Genomic DNA, 15,195 nt, shown 5'->3' with positions numbered 1-15,195 from the left:
AATAAGCATATAGTAAGTAAATTAATAAATTACTATAACTAGTTCTATGATATTTTTACTGGTGGTAGAGCATTGTGCAAGTTCGTCTGGGTAGGTACCACCATCAGATATTCCACCTCAACACAGCAGTACTTGGTATTGTTGTCAGCAGTAGGATACTTAACAGACTCTTACTTTTTAATTATCATTGTCATCCATTGTAATCAATGAAGACAAACTACACTCTTTTATCAGATGACTTATTGTCTTGGTTTTTTAAAATCATGCTTACTTTGATTGCTAAGCCATTTAAAAAATACCTGCAGAAACTCAATATAAAAACAAATACGATTAACAAATACGTACGGATGTAATTGAATGTTAGATCTAGTTAGAGTTGTAATTACAATCAAATCCCAATACGGCGAGTATTGGGATTTGATTCACTATACACAATACCTGTCAAAAGACGAATGGATTAAATGTACACAAAACTCACTCGGTTAATTGGAATTTACGCTTAAATATTATAAAATAATATAAAAGGTCTACAGATATCGAAATTTAAAAACTTGTAAATTTTGCAGTAATATAATTGAAAAAGTTGAATCGTCTTTTGAGGAAAATTAAATAAAACTACTACCAGTTCGGAATATACATTATCGAGATAGAGAATTATAATATTACAACATCACAATATCAACCAGAATTACTTTAAGAGAACCTCTCCAAGTCACATTATGACAATTATAAAATTACAAGTTTTTCAATTATTAAATTACAGTTTGACTTGTAATTTTAGATTAATACTTTTAATCGAGACATCTTCATAATCGAATGATTACATTTATAATCTCGAAATATTATTAGGTAAAATACATTTAACAACAATTATTTTTTTATAAACAAAACACTATGTTTTATATTTAACACATATTTAAAATTATCGTTTTTGGCATTTAAAATATTGATTCATTTATCGATTAATCGATATCGATTTACGTAGATACCAGTACTGCCTTTCTGGCAATTTATGAAACCTTTATTTCGTGCAACGCAAAAAAAGTTTTGCGGGAAATAATTGACAAATTTGTATAAAGATGGCACTGAAATTCGTTGACTTCGAAATTTTATTGTTATCGTTGCCAATGATGTTACATGTAAATTATTTTATTTGTTTTAACATTTTTATCAACGGTATCATTAGGTGTCGTCGTTCAAATGAATCGTCAAATTCATTGATCATTTAATCGTAATATCTCACACCATTTTTTCTTTGTTAAATAATTTTTAATTATTTAATATAAATCGAATATATAATAATAAAATTTAATAAGGTAATGGATAAAATGCTTATTATAATCCACTTAAAATAAAACTAAATTTCACTCTTCAATAATCTTTTGCGTATATAAAAGCGTGGAAATCTCTATTTGAAATATTTACCAAAACTTATTTAATAAAATATTCAATATAATACAAATATACATATATGACATGAAAAAAAAAATACCAATTAATATTTTATGTTAATTTAAATGCTGGGTAAACTATCCAAACAGATACGATTAATGTCAGACGATTACGTTTTTTAATAATGGCAACACCTTCAAAAGTAAAGCCAAAATTTGAATTTATTTGAACGGAGATTTGTAACGACTCACCCAACATCTAACGAATATCTCGTGATAAGTTCAAATCATCGTAGCTTTTTTAATGGTTTTAAAAGGATATTTTGTTGAATATATTCAGAATTTTGTGTAATAATTGTAAATATTACTTTAGTGACTTGTATTTGTGTTATATCAAGATGACGTCCGAAAAAGGGTGCAGAAAAGAAAAAAATCAAAATATCCAAGTGTTCGTGAGGCTCAGGTGCATATAAAAAAGCAATTACTTATAATTTTATGTAACCAATATTGTTTCTAAAACAATTTAACGACTAGTTATTCTTCTCATAGTTAATTCATTGTGTTTAAACCTAAGGTAAAAATGAAATTTTTAACTAACAGTATGTGACGAAAAAGCTTTTGTTACTTATATTTGGGTCTTATCGTCTAATTTACCGAATGACTCATATCCTTAGTCCACTTTCATAACATCTTAGAACATTTCCATGAGCTTCCTACATCTTTAAAAAGTCCCTTGTTTTATAAGGTCTAGTAACTGATTCACACCATCTAAATATTACTTATATTAACAGTTTTTTTTATTTAGGCATAGGTAAAATAATAAAAAACCTTATTGCTCTGTAACTTTAGTTAAGACTTCAATTATAAATGATTTTATTGTTTTTAATTAGAATATCTATGTAATGTAATTATTGGAAAAGATTAACAAGTTTATTAGGGTCATTTTCAGCAGAATCTACATTCTGAACTAGCATAGATAAATTTAATTTACTATTATAATATTACTATTCAAATTGCTTGTTAAAGCACTGCTGGACGTAAGGCTTCTTACTGCCAATTCTCACGATCTTTTGCTAATATTAATCCATTGAGCACCAACCATATTTTTACACCATCTGACCATCGGGTGTATGGTCTGCCTACAGGCCTTTTTTCTTCTCTAGGCCTTACTCGAATATAGTAATGTTTTATATTGATAAAATTTACAATTGAAGCCTTTAATACTTTATTTATGGTCTTACTTATAAAATTACTTAGCTATTGTTTAGTTAAACACTAATTTGGCTCTTTCTGTCATGATTAATAACATGAAATAATGTGAAATTTTTGAAAAAATTAACATTAAAAAATTCACAGTATAAATTGATTACATTAAACATTCATATTATTGGATACACATACTGATTTGTAAGATGCGAACATAACTTACTGAAAAAAGGAAAAGTTTTCCTAAAATAAATATATTTATACATTTACTTTCAAATGAAATAATGTCATCATTATTGACAGAGAATGGGTTAGTAATACATATAGCCGGAGGGGGATGAAGTTTATACTTACTTATTTATTTTTTAGTTGACTGATTTATACTTCATTTGTATTTTTACAAGTAAATTATTTTCTGATTTGCGAAACCATGCTGTGTTTTATGGCTATACAGAGCTGGCTTCGTTTGTCACACAATTGTTATGTAGTGCCCTTTTTACTTTGTTTTTATAAGGTCATTCCCAATATTTTGTCTCATCCATGACCAACACTCAAATTCCAGGCCTCTGAACCAACGGGAGCGCGACATCAAGTCTCTCGGTGTTGTTGAAGTAATAAATGGAAAGGAAGTGGTTGTTCGTCAATCACAGCAGAGTATGCACACCAAGAGATTCACCTTTGACCGAGCATTCCCTCCCCTATCAAAACAGGTAATACATCTAAATTTAATAACATTATTTTATATATTATAAGTATTAATATTGTATCTTGGTATTAAAGTTACTAACAACATAAGCTTAAGTCAGTCTAACATAAGCTTAAGAAATCCTGTCTGGGTAGATACCACCCACTCATCATATATTCTACAACCAAGCAACAAATCTTAGTAAGTGTTCTGGTTTGAAGAGTTAGTGAGCTAGTGCTGATATGTCAAAATAACTTCTTAGTTACTGAGGTTGGTGACACATTGAGCCTGTAAGAAAGATAAAATATGATATCATTGATAATAATTTTTTAAATGGATATTTTTGAATGTTAACTATTTTATACATATATTTATGAGCCGGTTGGCGTGGTTGGTAGAACACTTGCCTTTCACGCCGAAGGTTGTGGGTTCGATTCCCACCCAGGACAGACATTTGTGTGCATGAACATGTCTGTTTGTCCTGAGTCTGGGTGTAATTATCTATATAAGTATGTATTTACAAAAGAAAAGTAGTATATGTAGTATATCAGTTGTCTGGTTTCCATAGCACAAGCTTTGTACAAGCTTAATTTGGGATCAGATGGCCGTGTGTGAAAAATGTCCCAGGATATTATTATTATTATTATACAAATTTACATTGGTAGCTTTATGTATAGTCTAGAATAATTTAATTAAAAAATGGTTTACTGGTGTAAATTTTTAGATTGATGAATAGATTTTTATATACTTTCTATTAATTATGAAATTTTACTAGCATTATACAACATTATATTACAAAGTATTTTTGTTTTCTAAGTGGAGTATATTTTCGTTTAAAAGATTATTATTATTTAAATAAATAAACAATCCTATGTTACGAAATATATTCTTTTTAATATTCCAGGTAGAGATTTACCAAGAAGTGGTCAGTCCATTGATCGAGGAAGTGTTGGCTGGTTACAACTGCACAGTTTTTGCATATGGTCAGACTGGTACTGGCAAAACACATACCATGGTCGGCGAGGCTGCTGCTGATGAAACCACATGGCAGAGTGTAAGGATAGTTTCATATATTTTTTAAACTTTTTTACAAATTAAAATTATTGTTAATATTTAAATCGAATTTGATATCTGCTAGTATTAAAATTTCATATTTACCTATATATTTAAGAGATTATATGTTTATATTTATCAATCGTTATGTCAATGCAGGATCCCCTCGCTGGTATCATTCCTCGTGCGCTCAGCCAGATCTTCGATGAGCTACGTATATCGAACACAGAGTACACTGTTAGAGTCTCATACTTGGAATTGTACAATGAGGAACTGTTTGACTTACTCTCCACATCGGAAGACAACTCCAAGTTAAGAATTTATGAAGACGTCACCAGGAAGGGTGCCAATATTGTGAATGGCTTGGAAGAGATAACTGTAAGTAAATAAAAAAAAAGATAATGAAAAATAATAATAATAATAATATAAACAAAATATATAAGCTTTTAAGTAAGCTTTCGTCTTTAGTTTTGTAAGCTATACTATATAGGCTATACTTTTTCTGTAGTTTAAAAGTGTGTCAACCCAAAATATACTTTATTCAATTAGACTATTACTTAAATTGTTATTTACAATTTTATGTGTCGTGTAAAGCTGTGTGAATGTAGAATCTACTAAAAAGAATTGGCTCATAACAAATTAGTTACACCTTTTTACTAATTAAATTAAAATTATATTATTTGTATATCAGTGAATAAAAATTTCCTGATTACACTCTTCAAATAAAAACAACAATTTCCAATACCAATCAAATAAAATAAGGGCCATAAAGATATACATAAAATATACATATATATAAAGAGTTAAAAGTTACTACCTCCCATTTTGAAGTTGGTTAACAATATGTTTTTATTTACTTTTCAGGTTTATAACAAGAATGAGGTTTACAAAATCATGGCTCAAGGGCAAGAACGGAAGAGAGTTGCTTCAACTCTAATGAATGCTCAATCTAGGTAAAAATTAATAAATGCAATTACTAAGTTTGTGGCCCTAAAGTGAGGTGAAGATGTTCGCGAATATTATAAACGCGCAACTGCCTCGTTGGCTTAGTGCCTACTTTATATGCCTTTGGCGAGGAGTGCGGGGGGGGCGTTATTAACTTTGCCCCCTGAGGAGAGCTTTACTTTATAAGGCTTTAGATTGCGGTTCTGAGTTTATCTCCGGGTTGGAACTATAAAATGTTTATCTATCAAGAAATTTTTACTAGTATCATAAAGTTTAATTGTTGAACACAGCTGTGTTTATCCTTTCGTACCCCAGAAATCATCTAAAGCCGTTAAGCTGAACTCTCTCTGGTCATTTCGAATTTGATAGTCAAGGAATAGAGATTGCACTTCTGTTTGCTTACATTGTCTCTGTAAGGGTAACATCATCGTCACATCATCATCACCGCACAATATTTTCACATCACTAGCCAAACTAACTGTATATGCTATATAACAGAAAAAAAAAATGATTACTTGTTGAAGAGTGAAGACTAATTAAGCAATGCCTACTTATGATATATTTACCAATAAATGTCAATATTTTCTATGCCTTTGTTCCAATCTAAAGAATGAATGAGCTGGTGAAGAGGGGGTCTTATAATATGATTCCATGTTTTATTATTAGCAGTGTTAGAAATAGTTAATTACCTAATGGTAAATAACTATTTCAGATGGCCAACTAAATATTTTGTATATATCTGAACCAGTGATCATTTAATTAATGATAAATTGAAAGTAATATTGCAGGAACTGTGGCGGTATTTGCAAAGTTCCCTTGTAAGTTTTCTACTACTGTTTGTTTAATGTAGACCCATAACACCCACATTCACAAACATACTCAATCACCCTTCACTATACACTGCGTCAAATACCTATCTGCAATTGGTCTGTTTACGTTAGTAAGCTGTCTAAGGCCCAAGGGACATAACATCTTATGATGTTCGTTCCCAAGGTTGGTGTTGCATTCGGGTTGTCAATATTTTTTACAGTGCCAATGTTATGGGGCGCTGGCCTATAGCGGGGACAACTTGACAGATGGCCTCTTAGTCTGTCTGCCAACATTAACAACATTAAACATAGAGCCGTCAACATTAACATAAAGTTATACCTATATATAGGGGGAATTAGTTAAACATTGCTGTCTCCTTTCAAATTTGAAATCAATTATGATAGAAAAAGAGAAATCGGGGCTTATCTTTACACAACGTTTAAAAATAAGGCCGTCGAATTTGATGTTAAATAGTTTACCTTATTTTTGGCTAAGATTCGGTACTGGATTATGATCTGAACATGTCTTTAACTGCAGAGAAAACATTATAATTAACCACTATTTTATTTAACAAAACTTATTTCAGCCGCTCGCATACTGTGTTCACAATTGTCATCCATATGAAGGAAAATAGCCCAGAAGGCGAAGAGCTCGTCAAGATTGGAAAGCTAAATCTCGTTGATTTGGCCGGTTCGGAAAACATAAGCAAAGCGGGCTCAGATAACCCTGCGAAGAGAGAGAGGGCTAGGGAGTGCGTGAACATTAATCAGTCCCTGTTGACGCTTGGTAGAGTCATCACCGCGCTCGTAGAGAGACATCCGCATATACCATACAGGTATGTCCAAGGTTTATTACAAACAGCATCTAAAGCTTGGTTAGCAGTAGTCTGTATAAATCCCTGATATGGCAATATGTTTCTTTCAGAGAGTCAAAATTAACACGAATCTTGCAAGAATCTCTGGGCGGTCGTACAAAGACATCTATTATAGCGACCATCTCGCCCGGGCACAAAGACATCGAGGAGACTATGAGCACTCTAGAGTATGCAAACCGAGCTAAGAACATCCAGAACAAGCCTGAAGTCAACCAGAAGATGACTAAGAAGGCGATCCTGAAAGACTACGCCGAAGAGATTGATCGGCTTAAGAGAGATTTACACGCAGCTAGAGAAAAGAATGGTAAACAATTTATTTTTTACCGATAAACCACGTTGCCCTATGTCCACACTAATAACTTTTATCTCAGTATTACATAACACAGTTTAATCCATTTTGTGATTGTTTTTTGGGCTTTAAATATGAAATTGTTGATATCTAGGCGACAATGCCACTTATCCTATCCATGCTAAATATGTTTATTGCTACTTGAGTATTGAATCAAGTCATTCAAACATTTAACAACGCAAACGCGCGAACTATTATTAATAAAGATAATTGGATGAGGTACTTGATGGTGTCTCTTATAATTAAATGCTCATACTATTTGATGTTTAGTGATATGTTAACTTTTTTATTTTGTATATAGCCGAGACGATGGCCTAGTGGTTAGAACGCTCGAATCTTAACTGACGATCGTGGGTTCAAACCCGGGCAAGCACCACTGAATTTTCATGTGCTTAATTTGTGATTATAATTCATCTCGTGCTTGACGGTGAAGGAAAACATCGTGAGGAAACCTGCATGTGTCTAATTTCATTGAAATTATGCCACATGTGTATTCTACCAACCCGCATTGGAGCAGCGTGGTGGAATAAGCTCCAAACCTTCTCCTCAAAAGGGAGAGGAGGCCTTAGCCCAGCAGTGGGACATTAACAGGCTGTTACTGTTACTGTTTTACTGTAACTTTTTTTTATTATTTTGCATATTTGTATGAATCAAATGCAATTGTCATACCTCACACACTCCACAGTCTTTGGTTGGTTAAGCCTAACACTATTCTACATACTATGCATTCATAGATATGCCATTCAATTCATTATTTTTTTAGGTGTATACTTGGCGAATGAGACATTCGCGGAGATGACGCTTAAACAAGAAGAACAACGCAAGGAAATACAAGAGTTGCTGCTCAAGAAGCGCGCTATGGAGGAGGAACGTGAGCGTATGGAAACTGTCTTCAAGGAGCTCAACTGCTCTTTAGAGGAGCACAAGCAGCAACTGAACTCGACAGTTAGCAAGTTATCCTCCACGGAAAATATGCTCGCTGACACTACTAATGTAAGACCTTAATGTGTTTTGCTGAAGTTTAAACAACTTGAGGATTATGCCATCCTGATTGATTTCGGCCTTGGCACTCAAGCACAGTGGTGGCCGCAATCTGATGGGACAGTTATCTGACTCAGCCAGAGAGAGTTCAGGTTCAGGATCATATAATGCCAACTTCCAACTTTATTATATAGTCTCTTCTAGTTTTGGTTTTCCCATTTAAGATTAGCAGTTTCAGTTTTCATATGAGTTGTTGAGTATGTTGAGTTTCAAGTTAATGCACTAAGTTCATATATAAAAATTTTTCTTCAGTTTTACAATTAATCCAGAATTAAAATAAAACCTTGAAGGTTAAACAAAACAATTAAAACCTCATTTCAGATGTTAAAAACTACAAAAATGCACTATGAAGAACAGAGGTACCTCGTCAGCAAACAATTTGAGACTGAGAAAGTGCTATCATCTCAAGCCAAGCAGCTGCTTGAGGTTGCTGATGCAGCTTCCACTGACGCTGCCAAGCTTCTTGACTCTATTGACAAGAGAAAGTATGTAGATTATGTTAAAGAATAATGGTCTTATAAACATTGTATAGCGAGTGGTTGGTTAAAAGTATGTACGCCATTCAGTTTCTAAAATGGTCTTCAATTTATAATTCGTTTAATTTCTTTGCAGAAGAGTGGAATTGAGGAATCTAGAAATAACGCGAACATATCGTGAGATATCAGCGCAACATAGGAATAACTTGACGGGCGGTACGGAGAACTTCGTCGGGACTCTCATTCAGGCCCTTGCGAATGTCCAGACAGCTCTGAGTAAGATACTGTTATGATTAGTTAACATTTTTATCATTCTGGGTCGAAAAGTAGTTATTGGGTTTTTCTATCTATAAATACTAAGTAACAGTTCGGGAGTTAAGAGAAAAGAAGGGTCTGTGCTTGCACACTCACGCCTGCACTGTAATATCTCTTTCGCAGTTAAGTAGTCACCGTCGAGAATGTCCACCATCACTAAGGTCGGTCATGAAAATATAATTTTAGATTTGATGTGATTTGAGAGAATTTTAGGCCGGCCGAGCCTCATGTGAACTCTAAGGCTTTAATATTTTGAATATATGTTTGCATCTTCTACATAAGATATACTTTTTGTATCTGCTTCATAAATAATTGTTACAAATACTTTTCATATAAGTGCGACGATTTACCGTTTGTAATTTATTGCCAGTGAACTGACACGAAATGACAGCGAACATTGATAAAAATATTATAGTTCGCGTTATATCCAAAGTTGTCGCTCTGAACGGATGGGAAAGGCACAATTACAGTCATGTTATAATAAAGAGTATTTGAATAAGAAAAAAATATTTTATTTCAAGAAGGTTATGTGTAAGGAAATGCATGTGCATGTAAAAAAAAGTACTTACTATGTTTCACTTTATTTCATATTACAGATTCTTACACACAAAACAGCACTCAAATACAAAATCATAGTAAACAAAGACTTGACGATTTGGTCAAACAAGCCATGGAGACCATGAATAAGGTATTCTTAATTTATGATAATTTTATTTACATATATGTTATAATAAAGTATATCTGATATTCAATTATCACATTTATATTCGCTTGTCTAAGGTATGACTGAATAATTAAAGTATAGTCCGCGTGCTACGAGATCAGGACGGAACTTTGTCACAGTGTGTTGTTGTCTTGCACTGTGTATAATATTACTTTTTCACCGATATGTGTTTTTACAGATGACAGCGTTAAAAAACACCATGTACAGTGAAATAAATTCCGCCGCACAGTCGAGCTCCTCTCGATTCCGGGAGACGACACACGCGAAAGCCGACCACCTGAAGAGCATCCTGGATAGGCTGGCGACGTGCGTGCTCACGTGCCTGCAGGCGGCCGGCGAAGTAGACCTGAGTTCCAATATGACGGTTTTTCTCACAGAATGGGTGAGTTCGATAACATACTGCCCTCGGGTCGGCCTCGCAACAATACTCTAGTATTTTTTTAATAACTAGGCACCACTGAACCGATCTCGGGACGGCACCGGGGGGGGGGTCGACTCTCCGAAGGTCGCCAGTAAACTCGCACGTTTGGGTCACGAGGGTTCTCCTAACGAGTGAAAATAACGTTCGGCCCGCAGCAATCGTCGGGCGTGACGCAGCTGACGCGGCTGCAGCACGCGAGCGCGGCGCAGGCGGCGGCCGCGCGCGAGGCGGCGCGCCGCGTGCAGCTCGCGGGCGCGGGCCTGCGCCGCGCGCGCGCCCAGCGGGCGGAGCAGCTCCGGGCGCGGTTCCTGCACCGCATACACGTCAGTACTCGCTACGTGCGATATTTATTTGTTGCGGAAAACTTCCTGCCGAGCTTCTCGCCCAATCTTTGCGGTAGAATTTTAGTGTAGTAGTTACATTTTATATATATCTTGGGGAGTGAAAATTCGAGTGTGCGTAAGAGTCCTCGAGTGAAACGTATTCCGATCGATTTTAAAAGTATCGTTTAAAATTTAAGGCGATCACCGAGGAGGGAGAGCTGACAGAAAAATACTTGGCCGAGCAGGCGACGAGCATAGAGAGGGAGAAGGCCGAGTGGGAGTCGCGTCTGCTCCGGTGGGCGGAGGAGGAGCGAAGACTTCTGGAGGAGCGCATCGAACGTCGCATTGCCTCCGAGAGGACCTTCCTGGAACAGAGTGTGAGCCGGAAACTTAGAGAAATAGAAAATCAGAGGATTAAGTTTGAGCAGCAGCAGAAACAAAATGTTGAGGAGCTCAACGTTATGCTAAGAGATAGTCAGGAAATGAATGACCAGATTGATGAAGGTCTATTAGAACAAGAGAATGAGTTGGAGAAGTGTTTGAACGACCTTAAATTATTTGTAAACGATTATGAAAAGGGTATGTATAATTGATATTTTTCATTTAAAAATAATATTGAGTTAATTTGGCTTGTTATCATCGGTGTAGCCAGTTTTATTCTGCGAAGACATACTCTATCCACTCAGCTATCTGAGAAATGTTGTAAACCAAAGAAATATTTTGCATCCCGACGTGTTACTAGTATTTGTTAATACTAGTAACACGTCGGGATGCAAAATATTTCTTTGTTTATTTAACACCTATTTTCACAAATAACACTTTGGCCTTGTAAATACAACATTATGCGTTAGGCATTTCTCACTTGTGCCTGTTCACGCAACTTTTGAACCAGAACACAAAAGCACTAACTAGTGCTGTTTAAAAAAATAAATGATGAGTGGGTCGTACCTATCCAAGCAGACTTGCACAAAGCCCTGCACCAAGTTTTTTTATGAATTGAAACTGCGGACCCCACGCGTTCGGGAGCACTGACTACTCATATTATATATTTATAAATGTTGTATTTGTTGCAGATCATGCAGTTATGGTATCCAATGTAAACAGTTTGCGTGACGGAGCACTGGAGGTGGTAGAGACAATAAAAACGGATTTATTACAAAATCTGCAACAGACACAGTCACATATTCAGGTAATTTTGTTCACTTTTAATATATTACAGTAACCAGTTATCGCTTTATTAAAAAAAACTAGTAAAACATGTAAAACTACTGTACAAGATTATAAATTTTTCATACAGGACACAAATCTTATTGAATATATGATATTTACATGTATTTGATTGATGAAGAAGTTGAAATATTTGTTCATTTACATTTATTCTCGGCACATTGTACATTACCAACCAGTAGAAGCTTTATTACCTTTAATCATTATTGATTTAAGTTTATTATGATTTTAAGTACTTAAAACGTAGGAGCTTGTATATAGCAGTATAAAGTATGAACAGTATTATAAGTTAGACGTGAGTACATACTATAAGCAATAATTAAAGAAATAAAAAAGAAAATTGTTTGACACAGAAAGGGACAAAATTTGCTAAACTGTTGTCTTTGCTTATTTAAATATAGATAATGTAATTCTGTATCTAAAATTATAGGATGAATCAAGAGGTTTGATAAAACAGAACCAAGAATCAACAACCTATCTAGTGAATGAATGTAATGATATACTCGAATCTATGTCTCAAATGTGCCAGCGAACAGTGGATAACATTGTCGAGGAAGTAAATGTAAGTTTTTATTAATATATTTTGTCTATAATTTATTTAAAGTGTATTGTTATACTGGGCATTTGAGGTTTGTTAAATAAAAGTAACTGTCTATTAAAAATTATTAATTATTTACCATATATATGTTAAAAAATATGATTAAACTTATCTTAAAAATGTTGACTTAGAAACTATTTATAATAAAAGATGAGTACATAAGTATGTACTAGACCAAGCTTGTATTTTCTTACATATAACATAATATACATTCCCCTAACAACTTAAAGTATTTTATAATGCTCTAGCTGACGGCAGACGCCCAGTGTCAGATAATTTATACACAAATAAAACACATGGAAATTCAGAGGTGTCTGGTCAAGGTTTAAACCCCCAAATAAAAAAGTTACCAAGAAGGAGTCACTGGAGAAAGCTAGTATATGATAATTTAATATTATAAACCTTTAAGGTAAGATCAACATCTACTATGGAGGAGCTGTCATCGTTATCATCAGTTGCGACTAATGTCACATCAGCCAGTCAGTCCCATTACATCGCCCAGACTGAGACCCTGACCACGGTGAAAAATGAAATGGAACAGTTTTACGGCAGGCTGCGCGAGGAGGTGACACAACTCGAGGAACTGGAAAGTCGATGTCTCAACCAGGACTATGCTGTATACTGTCCGACTGGTGAGTTTTAGTTAGTTGTCCCGAAGTTAATGGGGTTTTCTAAATAAACTTTCAGTAATAGCCCTAAATTTAGGAGATATCAGAACTATTGATTGGTGATCTCGTTAACGACACACACTGTCGGCCGAAGCTATAGAGAAACAATCGTTGGCATCCTTAGATATCTCGAAAGCTTTTCAGTGGCTGGCATATGGCATTCCACTAGCCCTGCTCTCAACGATCGATCTGTTTATTCAAAGAGTCAGCTGGTCAGCTCTCTGATGTTATTTTATTTCAATATTAGACTATTCAGTGCCCTCTAATCATATGTGGAAGGTTGTAAACGGTATTCTTACATAAACACTAAAATATATAACTATTGGAAGCAAACGAATGGACTCGAATGATTTTACTATTTGTGTACTTGAACGGCACATCCCGTCCCGCAGGCAGCACCCCGCTGCGCGCGCAGTACCGCTACCCGCGCGCGCTGGCCGCGTCGTCGCCGCCCGCGCGCGCGCTGGCCGCCTACCGCGCCGCGCGGCAGCTCGCGGACGACGTGAGTGCCGCCTTGTGTACTACCACCACCGACTTGTTTCTATATGTTATCGGTGGGCGGACTGTCCTCTGTCCTCTTTTGTTTTTTTGTAGATATTTAATTACTTTATAAATTTGGTAAATAAAAATGCACTAAAAATATTACATTATAAATAATACACTATAACTCATAAACAATTGACTTACGACGTATTACGTAATTTCATTTTAAATGACGACAAATCACAATGCATAGTATTTATATTTCTAACAGTGACATTACATGCGAGCGAAAATTATCTCCGTCTATCAGACGGCCCGCTTGCATGTCTTCCTAAAATAAATAAAAAACATCCAGTAATACACTTGTTTGTAACACTGTACTTTACTATGTATTAACATTGAAACTTTATAATCTCATTAAGGAGGACTGCATCTTAGTGGAGACCGAGGGCGAAGTACGAAGCGACAGCGAGTCGTCCGCCTCCGAGGACTCTACCGTGTTCGCGGCTCCCTCCCCGCCTGATTCTGTCAACCATAAACCTCCCATCATGAAATGTACCTCCGAGACAGATATATATTTAAGACGAGTAAGTATTGCATACTTGTTTAGATACGTCCTTTTAATATTCCATGCAGTTTGCTAACAGCTCTGCTATATTATGTACTACAATGATGCTAAGTCTTAGAAATAATCCTTGAGTCAAGAATGGAGTTGTGCTTACACCGGGCTCGGTGATGGCTTTACTTGCGCTGTATGAGGCTTCATACAGCGCAAGTAAAGCCTTTGGTCCTGTGTCTGCACTTTGTGGTGGTATCGGATTGCCGGCCCATCGGATTATGAGAGTGAATCTGTGTTTATACACACACTGTGCAAATTGGTTATTCTCTTCTTATCGGTATGATATTTAAAATTGAATTTTTTAAATTCACAGCGACAACAAGATCAACAGGGTAAGGAGAATGTGAACCGCTCGATGTCGTTCAAGAAGCCTTCCAAGCTGCCGGCGCCCACTTCGCACAAGAAGCCGCTGTTCGAGAGGAACGCTGACTGACGGCAGCACAGACATTATAAAAACACAATTTATTGCCGCTCGCTTGCTTCAGGCAACTGGTTGCAAGGATATAATCATCTACGCTGCTCTGCGTGACGGAGTTCTGAACGCTATGATTATAATAACAGTTAAAATATTAAAATTACTAATGTTTTTGTCGCAATGTTTCTGAGTAAAGTTTTTTTGATTATTAATTGACACTTACATATGTATAATGCAATGTGATATAGTGCGAACTACTCGTTGGACACATTTTACGTAAATGTAAAAAAAAAACATTAATCGCTCTTTTTTTAGCTATAAAACCTTATATTTACAATAAGTCGCTAATATTTTGTAAATATTATAATAGAAGCTGTTTTAATATAACACATGTATACACTTCAATTATCCATTCCACTCGGTCATAAATAAATATGTAATTGAAACATGTCACCTCACGATTATAAGAGTGAAGTTTACGCAGAGAACGTAGCTTCGAATCTTCGTTCCTGAAAGCAAGCAAGAGGCTCGCCTGTAACGTATAAAATTAACGTCAATCAATAAAGATTTTC

The 15,195-nt window shown here is 35.2% G+C and overlaps 1 protein-coding gene across 1 annotated transcript; it reads left to right on the top strand.

Annotated features, from left to right (window-relative positions):
• The first annotated feature begins 1,644 nt into the window (after window positions 1-1,644).
• On the top strand, window positions 1,645-14,879 carry LOC126776596 (kinesin-like protein Klp61F). Its single transcript, XM_050499242.1, has 20 exons — window positions 1,645-1,854; window positions 3,160-3,307; window positions 4,187-4,336; window positions 4,495-4,713; window positions 5,200-5,288; window positions 6,677-6,925; window positions 7,015-7,268; window positions 8,077-8,306; window positions 8,676-8,839; window positions 8,967-9,106; window positions 9,742-9,833; window positions 10,048-10,251; window positions 10,446-10,613; window positions 10,811-11,192; window positions 11,687-11,802; window positions 12,271-12,402; window positions 12,848-13,070; window positions 13,499-13,608; window positions 14,015-14,176; window positions 14,522-14,879. The coding sequence occupies exons 1-20, from the start codon at window positions 1,790-1,792 to the stop codon at window positions 14,639-14,641; spliced, it is 3,417 nt and encodes a 1,138-aa protein (XP_050355199.1). The 5' UTR covers window positions 1,645-1,789; the 3' UTR covers window positions 14,642-14,879.
• Window positions 14,880-15,195: the final 316 nt, after the last annotated feature.

The sequence above is a fragment of the Nymphalis io genome, chromosome 20 (assembly GCF_905147045.1).
Source record: "Nymphalis io chromosome 20, ilAglIoxx1.1, whole genome shotgun sequence".
Classification (NCBI taxonomy): Eukaryota; Metazoa; Arthropoda; class Insecta; order Lepidoptera; family Nymphalidae; genus Nymphalis; species Nymphalis io.
The sequence above is the reverse complement of the archived record's forward strand: the minus strand, read 5'-3'. Positions and strand labels throughout refer to the sequence as shown.